General features: G+C 48.3%; 1 protein-coding gene across 4 annotated transcripts; it reads right to left on the bottom strand.

The window, feature by feature from the left end:
- Positions 1 to 1,386: 1,386 nt before the first annotated feature.
- CXCR2 (C-X-C motif chemokine receptor 2) lies at positions 1,387 to 11,326 on the bottom strand. 4 transcript variants are annotated; one of them, XM_045559275.1, is made up of 3 exons: positions 11,043 to 11,123; positions 8,328 to 8,372; positions 1,387 to 3,629 (listed from the first exon to the last, which is right to left on the bottom strand). In XM_045559275.1, exon 3 carries the CDS (start codon positions 3,523 to 3,525, stop codon positions 2,650 to 2,652), a length of 876 nt encoding a protein of 291 aa, XP_045415231.1. In that variant the 5' UTR covers positions 3,526 to 3,629; positions 8,328 to 8,372; positions 11,043 to 11,123; the 3' UTR covers positions 1,387 to 2,649. The 4 variants fall into 4 exon arrangements, with proteins under 4 accessions (XP_045415231.1, XP_045415229.1, XP_045415232.1 ...); XM_045559273.1 differs by having other exon boundaries at positions 1,387 to 3,754; XM_045559276.1 differs by lacking the exon at positions 8,328 to 8,372 and having other exon boundaries at positions 11,043 to 11,326.
- Between the last annotated feature and the right edge of the window lie 2,110 nt (positions 11,327 to 13,436).

Genomic DNA, 13,436 nt, shown 5'->3' on the forward strand with positions numbered 1-13,436 from the left:
GACTGTTCTTATGAGAGGAAGAAAGAGAGAGAGAGAGAGAGAGAGAGAGACAGAGAGAGAGAGAGAGAGAGAGACAGAGAGAGAGAGAGAGAGAGAGAAAGAGAAAGAGAGAGAGGGAGAGAGAAATTGAAAGAGACAGAGATAAATACAACAGAGTTTACATCAGTGCGATTCATCTCTGCCTCATTTGTTCTGGGCTTTTCGTCCATGTCCTTCTCTTTTTCTTGGAGAACCACGTTTCCTCCGGCCCTTGTGAGGGAGGAAAGAGCAGAGACCTGAATCAGAGCGAGGCTTAGGCCTCCTCCCTCTGAGTGTCATCTCAGGGAGGCATGTGGCCCGTGCGCCTTGGCCGTGCAGGACACCACGGGCCCTCTGGCAACTCGGGTGTTTGCTAAACACACCTTCTCCTGCATTTCCCGCCTGCTGACTCAGAAGCTGTTCCTAAGGCTCGGCCAGAGCAGCTGAGGCACACGTGATCCTGACTTTAGCACAGTGCCTGGCACAGAGTGGGCAGGACACAGGGCGTGTTGGTGCTGGATTGATCCTGTCTGCTGATGTGACAGGAAATGTACTCTCTGGCCTAGGAGTGAGGTTCCCTGCCCTCGGGCCCTCAGCACAGAGCAGGGCTCCTGCCTCCCTGCTAGGTCTAGATCTAGTTGGCAGGTGGTTGTCAGCCTGAAGGGGGATGTTTGGTCACTGTGGAAGCTCAATGACTCTTGCTTTCTTCCTTTGCAGGCTGCTCAGAGCCCCTCCTGACACAGCCCCTCCACGACAAGCCCCAGGCAGGTGAGCTCCAGTCCATTGTGGTCGCTGCTACATCCCAACTCTCGGAACAGTCAGCAGGCAATAAATGTTGCAGGGATAATTCTAATCCTATGTTTTCTCAGAATGACAGGTTATAAACCATGTCCCCACCTGCACTTGGGCACTCTCATCCAACCCTGAGTGGAGGGGGAGTGTGTGCTTGGCTGGGGAAGAGAGAGGGAGGGAGACTATGGTGTGAGCTGCTGGTTGAGCTCAGGAGAGCTCTCTGCCCTCCTGCTCCCTGACCAGGCTGACTTGGTGGATTCCCTGAACCCTCTGTGCCTTCTAAGTCCCTCCCTTGACACTCTACAGACGTGACACACCCTAGAGGATCCCAGAACACATGTCTTTGCATGACACTTGGTCCACAGCAGGAGGCATGGGTTGGGCATGGGGGTGGGCAGCCTGGTCCCCATCTCAGTTCCAATTCTTCTCCCTGGACACAACACATAGCAGGGGGACTACTTCCTGCAAAGCCCCTCACCTGGGACCTCTGCTCACCCTCGCCCCACCTCTCTGTAGCAGTTTGGATGCTTCTGGTTGGAAGTGGTAGAATAAATACCCAACTAAAAGTGGTTTATACAAAAAAAGGTATTTAATGATCTCACTTAACATGAAATTATAGGTAGTTGGCTTTTCCGTTGGTTCAGTGGTTAAAGTCCCTTTTGAGGTCCAGGTTTTTTTTTTTGTTTGTTTGTTTTTTTAATTGAGGTAAAAAAATCTATTTTACAAACTTTACCAAGTTAATGATTTTTAGTTATATGGTTTACTGCCATTAAGCACTTTCACTACGTTGTGTAACTATCACAACTGTTCATATTCAGAACTTTTTCATCATCCAAAACATAAACTCTGTACCCTTTAAACAATAATTCCCCACTCTCCCCTGACCCCATCCCCTGGGAAACACTATTCCACTTTCTATCTCTGTGAATTTGTCTATTCTAAATACCTCTTATGAGCAGAATCATATGATATTTTTCCATTTATGTCTGATTTATTTCACTTAGCACAATGTTTTCAAGGTTCATCCACGTTGTAACACGCATCAGTAATTCATTCCTTTATGAGAGAGAGAGAGAGAGAGGGAAAGACAGGGATTGGAAGAGATAGGGATAAATATAAGAGTTCCCGTAAGTGCAACTCAGTCTCTGCCTCAGTCTTCTGGGCATATCGTTCATATCCTCCTTTTTCTTGAATGATATTTCGTTGTGTGTATATACCACCTTTTGTTTATCCTTTGATTCATTGATGACCATTTGAGTTATTTCCACCTTTTGGCTCTTGTGAGTAATGCTGCTATGAACATGGGCCTATAAATATCTGTTCCAGTCCTTGCTTTAAATTCTCGTGGGTATAGTCCTAGAAGTGGAATTGCTGGGTCATGTGGTGGTTGTACAGTTAATGTTTGAGGAAAGCTGTCATCCTGTTTCCTGCAGTGACTGCATCATTTTACATTCCTATTAGCTATGGACAAGGGTTCCGTTTCTCTACACTTGTGATTTCATGGTTTTCTTCTTTTGACAAGAGCCATCCTAGTGAGTGTGACGTGGCATCTCATTGGGGTTTTGACGAGCACTTCTTACAGAGCAGAGTGTGTGGCCAGTGGCAGGATGGACAGAGCTCTAGCGCTGGCCTAGTGATGATGGCAGGGGGTGGGGACCAGGGCAGGTTTTCTAAACCATGCAGTGGGGGCCTGGTAAGGATGTGGGCTCTGCCCCTTCCTGCAACCACAATGGGGGCTGCAGTGACACTCACACCATGAACAGCCAGTGGACGTGGGGCTTAGAATGGGATGCTGAGGGGAAGGGAGGAACCCCGAGGGGCTGCACTGAGGCAGGAGTCTCAGAGGGTAGTGGACGTGTTCCCTGAAGAAGAGCCAGCGAAGGAAGGCCTGCTGTCCTTGGGCAAGAAGTCCTTGCTGATCAGGCCACGGGTGGCCAGGATCTTGAGGAGTCCATGGCGAAACTTTTGGCCAATGAAGGCGTAGATGACAGGGTTGAGGCAGCTGTGGAGGAAGCCCAGAATCTCGGTGGCTTCCAGGGCCCGGTCAATGTCACTGCGGCGCTCACAGGAGTCTGCAATCATCTGTGTCCTCATGAGGGTGTCAGCGAGCAGGACCAGGTGGTAGGGCAGCCAGCAGAGCAGGAAGATGAGGACCACAGCAAAGATGACCCGCATGGCCCGGTGCTTCTGCCCCATGTGGGCCTTAACCAGTGTGCGCAGGGTGAATCCGTAGCAGAACAGCATGACCATCAGGGGCAAGATAAAACCAAAAGTCTGGGGCAGGATTCGAAGCACCATCCGCCACGTGGCTGTACTGTTGCCTATGTCCTCGTAGCAGACTGGACTGGCGGAGGGTGGGTAGATGGCCCTACGGAAAATTATGATGGGGAGAGACAGGCACAGGGACAGGGCCCACATGCCCAGACATATGAACTTGACCAAGTGGCGCTTCTGAGTGAGAGTGCGTGTGGCGTGGACAATGGCCATGTAGCGGTCCACGCTGATGCAGGCCAGCAGGAGAATTCCACTGTAGAAGTTGACCTCCTTTAGAAGTGACACCAGCTTGCACAGGGCTGTGCCAAAAATCCAACCATTCACCTTGGAGGCGGCCCAGATGGGCAAGGTCAGGGCGAAGAGCAGGTCGGCCATGGCCAGGTTCAGCAGGTAGACGTCGGTGACGGAGCGGCTGACACGGCTGTACAAGACGACCAGCATCACCAGGGAGTTTCCCAGCAGGCTCAGCAGGAACACCAGGGCATAGATGATGACCACGGCATACTTGTTGATTTCTAGGGATTCTGGCCGGCATGGGGCAGAATCTGGTAGAATAGAGGGCAGGTCAGTGCTGTAACTGTAATTACTAAAATCTCCATCGAATAAATCTTCAAAGTTGAAGTCCTCCCAGTTAATATCTTCCATTGTTGAGGCAAATTTAAATCCTGGTCTAGAGAAGAGAGACGAGAGTGATTGCACAATAAATCCTGCCCAGGATCTTGCCCGTCCACCCAAGAAACTGGGATAGGATAACTTGCGTTGGTGTGTATATTTCATGGAAGCAACTTTCACTTCAGATGTGTAAGTGTTAGGGGCACTAATGTTATGAGACAAGTTTAGTGATAAAAGGTAAACTTTATGACAATACTATAGTTGTCTTCAATATCAGAGAGAGATTCTTAGCATTTTCTTTTACATGGTCATCACTCAAGACTGTGTAGAAAGTTCCCTTCAGATAATCCCTACAGAACACAGGGTCCTGCTGCATCGCTCAGTTGTGAGCATCTTTGGCTGTCGAGGCTGCATTTAATGCCCAGAAATGTGAGATGCCATCAGTTCTTACTCTGTGGATTAAGCACGCAATCCAATTGACTTGCACCCCATAGAGAAAGGTCAAGATTTGTCTACAACTCTGAGGGGTGAATTCTTTTGTGAAACTTTCTGAAAGTTATTAAAGGAAGTATTCTGGAAAAAGGTTTGCGCGATAGCAGCATGAGGTTTCTGAAGGCTCGAGCTAGAGGCATCTTTAGTCAGTTAACAAGGCCCAGTGGTTCTCTTCTGGGAAGAAGGAGGCCTGATCTGGGAGTATTTGTGTACTTTCAAAAAGTGTATTACAAATGATAGGCAAGTGGCTTTCTGATTCTCCAAATGGGTGGAAACGTAACAGATTATTTGGGCAGCTGTGGGCAGCCACGTTCTGCCATGCTGGGTGAGCAGAGACAGCCAGTCTGCTCCCCAAACAAGGGGATGGGTGGCAGGAAGCGGGGAAGACGAGGGGACACAGTACCCTTGTTTGCTGGCTTTCCATTCCTGCTGGGTACGCTACCTTCCTGCAGGTGCCTGCCTTCATCCACCTGGACTCCCCTGTCCCCACAGACTTAGTCTACGTCCAAAGGCTCTGTCGTTGCTACAGGGACAGCAGAGATTCTGCTTCAGCGCATGCCTGGGTGTAGAGGGCTGGCTACAGCCACTGGGAAACATCATCCCAGTGTCTCAAAGATTAAACTAAAGTAAACCAGCTCCTGAATTTGCCCACAAAATAGATCCCCATCTTGCTATTTCTTTAGAGCAAAGTGTGACTATACTGTTGCCATGTGGACCCCGGTGTTAGAGCAGAAACAGAAGTAATCAGTCCCAGGAACCCCTTCACCTTCACCAGGCTGTGCATACTGAAAACACAATGGACAAGAACAGTGTTGGTGAAGATGTGAAGAAATTGGAATCCTAATACATTGCTGGTGGGAATGTAAAATGGTGCAGCTGCTGTGGAAAACAGTTTGACAATTGCTTAAAACATTTAACCACAGAGGTGCCATGTGACCCTGCAATTCCCATCCTAGGTGTATACCCAAGACGAATGAAAATGTGTGTCCACACAAAAACTTTCACATGACTGTTCATAGCAGCATTCATCATAATATGATGACTGTTTCCACATTTTAGAAAGTAGAAACAACCCAAATGTCCATCCAGTGATGAATGGATCAACAAGTTGAGGTACAGTCATGTGCAGGATAAGGAGGTTTTGGTCAATGATAGGCTGAATATATGACACGGGTCTCATGAGATTATAATACTGTATTTTTACTCTACCTTTCCTATGATTAGATATGTTTAGATACACGAACACTTACCGTTGTGTTACAGTTGCCTGCAGTATTCAGGACAGTAACACGCTGTGCAGGTTTGTAGCCTAGGAGCAATAGGCTGTACCATACAGCCTAGGTGTGTAGTACGCCCTCCATCTAGGTTCTAAGTATGTTCTGTGATGCTTGCACAACAACAACACTGCTTAACGACACATTTCTTGGAATGTATCCCTGTTGTTAAGCAACACATGACTGTGTTTACATGGAATGGAATATTATTATTCAGCCATAAGAAAGAATGAGGTACTGATACACAGTATCGCATAGATGGGCCTTGAAAACGTTATTCTAAGTGAGAAAGGTGGACACAAACAAGAGTCTTCATCCATGTATGTGAAATGATCAGAATAGGCAAATCGATAGAGACAGAAAGTAGTTTAGTGGTTACCAGGAGCTGGAGAGAGGGAGGAAGGTTAATAAGCACTGGGTTTCTCTTTGAGTTGATGAAAGTGTTCTGGAGTTAGTGGCTATGGTTGTACAACATACTAAAAACCACTAAATTATACACTTTCAGTGGGTAACTTTTGTGGTGTGGGACTTATATCATAATTAAAAAAAAAAGATTAACCAAAGATGCACAGCCTTGCAAAGCAAATACAAATATTAAAACAACAACAATAAAAGCCCAATGAAGGTTTTCTCTTTAGCAGAAGGCAGTCTCTGTTACTGTCAATCATATCTGGCAAAGTACAAAGCTGAATAGGATTAAGAGAAACTGGGAAAATAATGCCCCTTTCCTCCAAGAGTGATAGAATCCTTAGCCTTCACCTTCCTGAGAAGGTACTGCTTTCTCCCCAGAGTGACGGAGGCCAGATAAATTACTCTCCCACCATGCCAAGAATACAGGTAGAGAAGATTCGATCAGTTGGTGAACCTAGAGGGAGGTGGTGATGAGGGTGGGGCCCTGCCTGGCGGGCAGCCCGGGAGGCAGTGTGAGAGCCAGGTAGTGTAGCTGGCCTGGCCAGTGTGGTTGGTAAGACCTGAAAGAAGTCGCTGGCTCTGCAGTCCCATGTTCAAGAGCAAGTTTGCTCAGACGCCTGGGGTTTATGTCCGGTGATGTCACGAGATCAAGGGTGGGTCACTTCTGAGAGCCGATGCTCTTAAGGGAACAAATGACCTGAGAGAAGACCCACCTTTGAGAGCAGACGCAGGGCCTGGTGGGGGCAGAGAGCTTGTGCCCGTAGAGAGCAGAACATGGCATGTATGAGCATGGGCTGTGAGAAGACAGGGCGGGGCTGCCCCGGCAACTGCCTTATCGGCACAGGTAGCCGCGGCAGAGCATGTTTCACGGGAAAATCCTCATTCTGGATAACCCCGTGCTCAGCTGTTCTGGGGTGGGCTGGAGGTGTCTGGGTGAGCTCACGTCCCCAGGCATCGGGGGGCAGCTGGAAGTTCCAGAGGGAGAACATGCACGTCAGGACAGAAAGTAGAGAAAAGAGAACCAGGACAGACCAGTGACCCCCAGTCCCTGGGGCAGGGGTAGGGATGTTCGTTGTTGGTGTTTGTTCATTTTTGTTTTTCTTGAGACAGAGTCTCGCTCTGTTGCCCAGGCTAGAGTGAGTGCCGTGGCGTCAGCCTAGCTCACAGCAACCTCAAACTCCTGGGCTCAAGCGATCCTCCTGCCTCAGCCTCCCCAGTAACTGGGACTGTAGTCACATGCCACCATGTCTGGCTAATTTTTTCTATTTTTAGTAGAGATGGGGTCTTGCTCTTGCTCAGGCTGGTCTCGAACTCCTGAGCTCAAGCGATCTTCCCTCCTTGGCCTCCCAGAGTGCTAGGATTACAGGCGTGAGCCACTGCACCTGGCCTCATTTTTTAAATTTATCAAATCTACAGAGAGGACAGACTAAGAAGCGAAGGGAGATGACACATCTGAGGTCCACTCTGTGCCTCACAGCTACATGATCTCCCTCACTCGTTACAAACAGACATGATTAGCCCTGTTTAGCAACCTGCCTGTGATAGCAGGGCCAATAATTGGTGCAGCCAGGGTTCCAACTAGGTGTAACGGGCTCCACTTATATTATCTTCAGTCTATAGCCCTGCTTCTTGAAAAACACCAAACAAACCACATCTCATATGTTAGATAAAATTGTAAGCTCAGTTTTTGAGCTATCAAGTCAGCCTGTATATGGTGCACGCACGTTCGATGCTCTGTGCGTTGTTTTCTTTTGCTGTCTGAGGCCCAGGATGAAAGAAACAGCTCTTGCAGGAAGGATAAACCCATCACCTTTGAACTGGCTCCTACTGCCCACCCAGCCATGCAGTCAGTCATGAGACCAAGTGGGAGCTTCCTTGACGCGGGAAAAATGCCAGCCCCTGAGTGACTCCCGGTAGCTCAGAAACTCCATGGGTGGGATGAATTCTATCTTATCACAAGAGAATGCTATAGAAAGAGGGGCATTTACAAGATCTCAAACACTTAAGGCAATCTTTTTAACAACAACAAAAAATTCAAACGGTCATTTTAATACAATTCCAGTATTCCTTCTCTTTATAAATACAATCCCCAAATATTTGCGTTTAGCACAGGGAGTGGGCAGTCAACAGTGTGGCTCCTCCTCAGACCCGATCCCAGCCCAAGCAAGGAGGGCTGGCTGAGTCTGGGGAGGCCACGGGGCCAGGGGAAGGGGGTGGGCAGCAGGCTGCCCTGAGTGGTTGTTGCGGAGGGCTGTGGGGAGGAGGGGCAGAGGCTCTCCCTTTGGGGACAGGGAGGCCTAAAGCAAGAGAATGAAGAGAGGAGGGGTGGGGGTGGAGGTGAGGGGCCCACCAACGGTGGGGACAGCTGCCTGGGATAAGTGCAAGCTGGGTGCCCAGGGGAACAGAGAGCAGACACACACAGGTGGGGGGAAGGGTGGGTGTTCCAAGACTTACCAGGATGCTGGGTTTTTCACCTGTGGGACCCCTCCAGGAGGGCAGCTGCGGCCAATGAAAGGGAGTGGCGGTGAGAACACAGTGGAGGAAGTGAGTGGTGGATTAGATTACTCAATTCAGGGGTGGAGTTCCTTAGGGTGCAGGATGCTTTTGACGACTTTGAATAATTAATTCCCAGGTCAGCTCTTGGATGCGTACTCATTTTATGGACTCCTAGAGTTTATACTGGGAAGGGACCTGTGGGGTTTTTTAGCCTGTCTTTCCATTTTGCAGATGAGGAAACTGAGGCCCAAAGGAAGTGGATTGCCACACGGACTCCTCTCATCTTTGCTGTGATCTCACAGCCCCTGCGCTTTCAGCCACCCTGAGTCTCACCACGCTCCAGCTGCCTCAGGCTTCCCTACCTTACTGTTCCGCAGCACTGTGGCTCCTGAATGGCTTTCACGCAGCAGCTCACTGCAACAAAAGAGCTGGAATTTGTGCTGCCAGTGGTCTGGTAGCTTTCTTCCCTGGACCTAATGCCTCTCATCTCCACCCCCCCCCACCTCCGCCGGCCCCCTCATGCCATTCCTACCTTTCTTGTCTTCCACCTCACTCCCCGACCATCTGCTCTGAGCACAAGCCCATCTTAGGGCCCTGCTGTTCTTTCTTGGCTTATACACTCGGCATTGGATCTGAGGACCCCACCGCTGTTCCGCTGTAGCAGCCACCACCCATGGAGTGGTACCCTCTAATTTAGCAAGAAAAACTTTTGGAAAAAGTGAAGATCCCACCCAAGTCCAAACACATATTTAAAGACAGTATTGAGTGACCTTACAAGCGTCACATTTGCTCTTGGTTACAAATGAGAGGATTAATACAGGTAGAGCCATGTACACTAATTCAGCTCCCTCTCAAGCCCCCACCCCAGTGATCAATGCCTCAGTCTCCTCCACCACTTACACTATCTCTTGCTCCACGCATCCCAGGGCCCAGAGAGCACTCGAAGCCTGCGGCGGATGCACTTAACCTGCCTCCTCACCCCAAGGAGAGAACCTTTGAGTCCAAGTGTTCAGCAATCATTCCTCAGTATTTGTCACCTCCCTTTCACATGTTGGGGAAGAATGCAAGGCCACCTGGCCAGCCAATGCTAAAACCAGACGGAGGCTCATCACACACGCAGGCAGATGAGAGCAGAGCTAGCTGAGCAACTCCGGGCAAGGACTTTTCCTTTCTGAGTTTTAGTTTACTCATCTGTAAAATGGAGCCAATAACAGAATCCAACTCACTGGGTTACAGTGAGGATGAAATGAGGGATCACCTGTAAAGCGCTTAGGACACCCAGAGAGCACAATGCTACCTTTTATTGTTGTGATCATTATTATTAGAATAGTTTAGCACCCGATGATGTGGTATCTCCCACCGTACCTACAATCGAGGGAAAGCAGCGAGTGTGCTCTCGAGACTGACTTGGAGGTACATCCTACTTCGCTTTGACCCGGGTAACAATCGTCAGACCAGCTGCAGTGTTGAGTGCTTACTAGGTTCTAGTTTCCGGGCAAAGTGCTTTTCAGAATTTATATCAATTAATCCTCACATCGACCTCATGAAATAGGCACTTTCTGGCTGAGGAAACGAAGACTCTGAGAGGTTAAGCAACTTACCTACGGTGACGCAGCTGAACTAAGTTTTAAGAAGTTTTAAAAACTTTTAGAAAAATCTGCTCTCAAAATTCTACCTTCTGTCCACTGTGACAAGGAGCTAGATCTCAGCCTCAGGTTTCAGAGCTCCGTTCGGCACCTCTCTGTCCCTGACAGCCAGAGACAAAGGCTGCGGGGGGGCGGGGGATCCAGGTTTGACATTTCCCAGTGGGCCCAATTCTTGATGTTTATTTTGTTTATTTAATTTCCACTAAGCCCATCGCATGCATGTGTGTGGTGGAGGGAATACAAAACTGGCTTCCAGGCCGGGTGTGATGGCTCACACCTGGAATCCTAGCACTCTGGGAGGCCAAGGAGAGAGGATCACTTAAGCTCAGGAATTCGAGACCAGTCTGAGCAAGGGCAAGACCCCATCTCTACTAAAAAAATAGAAAAATTAGCTGGGTGTGGTGGCGCGAGCCTGTAGTCCCAGCTACTCGGGAGGCTGAGGCAGGAGGATCATTTGAGCCCAGGAGTTTGAGGTTGCTGTGAGCTAGGCTGACGCTACAGCACTCTAGCCCAGGTGACAGGGTGAGACTCTGTCTCCCAAACAAATAAACAAGAAAACCCACCAAAACTGGCTTCCAATGCTGGCTCTGCTGTTGATGGTCAGGGTGAGCTTGAACAAACCATTTCTCTCTGGGCCTTGATGTGCTCCTCTGGAAAACGAGCAGATTGTTCTAAGTCTGTCCTGTTCAGAATGGTAGCTACTAGCCACAAGTAGCTATTTAAATTTAAATTAATTAAAATAAAATAAGAATTCGATTCTTCAGTCGCACTAGCCACATTTCAAGTGCTCAGGAGCTACCTGTGACTAGTGGCTACCATATTGGACAGTGAGGATCTGGAACATTTCCATGATTGCAGAGTTCTTTTGTACAGCACTGTCTAGGTGAACATGTAGTTACCTTCAGCTAGCTCGAAGGTTCTGCAATTTATCACCCCCGTTCTCAGAGGCCTCAGAGGAGGCAGAATTTTCCAGGTCCCTTCCATCAGAAATATGTCTCCAGTCTCTCAGACTGAACAGCTCACCTACCTGCTGCTGCTACAGCTGCTGTTGTGATTAGAGTGATCGCTGCTATCCACGCTGTGACCCAAGGCTTGGTGGTGGTCAGAGCTCTTCGACAGGAAAAAAGTGAAGCAGACGTGTCGAAACTTCTGCCTGGGCTGCGAGAGGGAAATCCAGGGGGAGGTGTTCCCTCAGAGGAACAAGGAGGTCTGTCCTGGGACTCTGACCCCAGGCCAAGGTCCCACCTGAATGACTCTGGGATGAGCTCTGGGGTTTTCACGCCTTTCTGTCTAATGGCTTCTGGAGGAGCCTGCTAGTGTGGAGGTTTGCCTATCCACCTTCTGACTCTGAGCGTTTTGAACTTGCACCTCTTTTATTAACAAGGAAGAAGCAGGCATCCTAGCCCCCTGCCGACAGACTTGCCTGCACTTGCACGCAAAGTTTCTTCCTTCCTTCTAGGGTCAGGATGAGAAGCATCCCTCCTTCTGTTTCCGGTGCATCCCCGCACCTGGCTGTGGGACCTGCTGCCTCTCTCGTCCTTGAGGATCCTGCCTTCCGTCTCCTCTGTCCCTCAGTGGGCTCCTTCCCCTTCTGCCCCAGCCTTACTTGTGTCTTTATCACCCTCCCTCTGTCCCAGGACCCTTCAGTGGCTACTCTGCCGTGTTCTCCTTTCGCCGGCAAACTTATGAAAATGGTAGTTAGTGGTTGCTCTCTCCACTTCCTCACCTCCCGTGCGCTGTTCAGCAAAGACCCTGCAACTGGCTTCCTTCCTACTGCGCCACTGAAACGGCTGTGTCAAGGTTCCCAACGAGCTCTGGGTTGCTAAACCCAGTATGCCCTTTTCTTAAATAAAACCGCTTTAATATTATAAAAACAAAGCACGGATATTGTAAAGAATGCAAGCAGTACAAAACACATGAAGTAAAACTTGAAAGTCTCCCTTCCTTTCCTCTCTTCACCCAGATCTTTCTCCAAGGTAACTACTGTCTACAGCTTGGTGTGTACATTTTTCCAGATTCTTCCCCATTCAAACAGAAACATATTTTCCTTCCTTCTTTCCTTAATAAAAAAGCCATTTTTACTAGTTATATTGTCCTGCACCCTAACAATGCATTGCAGACCTTTTCTACATGAATACATGTAGATTCATCCTCTTCTTTTCAGCGACTACGTAATAGTCCACGATGTGGATGTATCATGGTTTATTTGATAATTATCTTATAGATGAATACGTGAACATCTTTGGATACAGGTATTTGGGAATTTGTATGAGTGTTTCTGCAGCTTAAGTGTAATTTTTTGGGGGTAATATCTGTGTGTATCTACATTTTGATAAATACTACTAAATTGCCCTTCAAAAAGACTGTGCCAATTTACTTTCCTATCATGAGTTTATGAAAGGCCTGTTACTCTGTGTATTCACTACAAACACTGTAGATGATCAATTTCTTTCCCAATCAGATACTAGGAAACGTTATCCTATTGTTTAATTTGTGTTTTTTTTTGATTGCTGGTCAGGTTGAGTATCTTTGTCTATAGGTATTTGTATTTTTCTCTTGTGGATTAGTAATTCTTATCTGTTTCCCTTTTGCATTGGGTTGTCATTTTGTCACTGATTTATAGGAGCTCTTTATATAATTTGGGAGTATTACATTTTAAATATTTGTGAATGATGTTAACATATTTTCTCCCAGCCTGCTGTATGCTTTTTAACTGTATGCATGTGAAACGGTTACCATTCAGGTCTCATCTTGCTTGGTCTCTACCTCTTTGAGTCCCACTGACCCATTCTCTTCTTAGTTTCCCCCATTTCTCTTGGTCTCTTTTGTTACTTTACTTCTCAATTCATTCCTCAAGTATGGATGTTCCTCAGGGTTTTCTCTTGGTCCTCTGCTCTTCTCACTCTACCTGCTCTCCTTAGACCAGTCCACCTGCCTCTGTGGTGTCAGCTGCCCCCCACATGCGTCAGGTCTCCCACGCCTCTTGTTCCCAGCCAGCCTCCTTCCTGAGCTGCAGGCTGACATGCAATTACCTGCTGCCTCTCCCCCAGGGCCCACAGATGCTGCAAACTCAACATGTAGAAAACCCATCTCGTTGCTTTCCTGACGCATGTCCTTCTCCTGCTGAGGGTTTCTTCACGCACTCCTCTGCCAAGCCGGAAGCGTGCCCCCTGCCACACGGCCTCACTTTTGCTCTGCTCAGCACAGCTCCTGACTGGCTCCTCCTCCCCATCTTCATGGATGGTGTTAGGCAGCACCTCATTTGCTCGTGCCGCGACTACAGCAATAGTCACGCAATAGTTGTGGGTTCTGAAGCTGGGCTGTCTGAATTAGGATCCATTTACTCATCCCAGACTTTGGGCAAATGATTTTACTCTCACTGGGTCTCAGTTTCTTCATCTGTAAAATGGGGATAATGGGA

Source organism: Lemur catta, chromosome 8, assembly GCF_020740605.2.
Source record: "Lemur catta isolate mLemCat1 chromosome 8, mLemCat1.pri, whole genome shotgun sequence".
NCBI lineage: Eukaryota > Metazoa > Chordata > Mammalia > Primates > Lemuridae > Lemur > Lemur catta.

Coding starts and splice junctions, on each gene's coding strand:
- CXCR2 (XM_045559273.1), bottom strand. CDS start 3,729: ATGGAAGATATTAACTGGGAGGACTTCAACTTTGAAGATTTATTCGAT.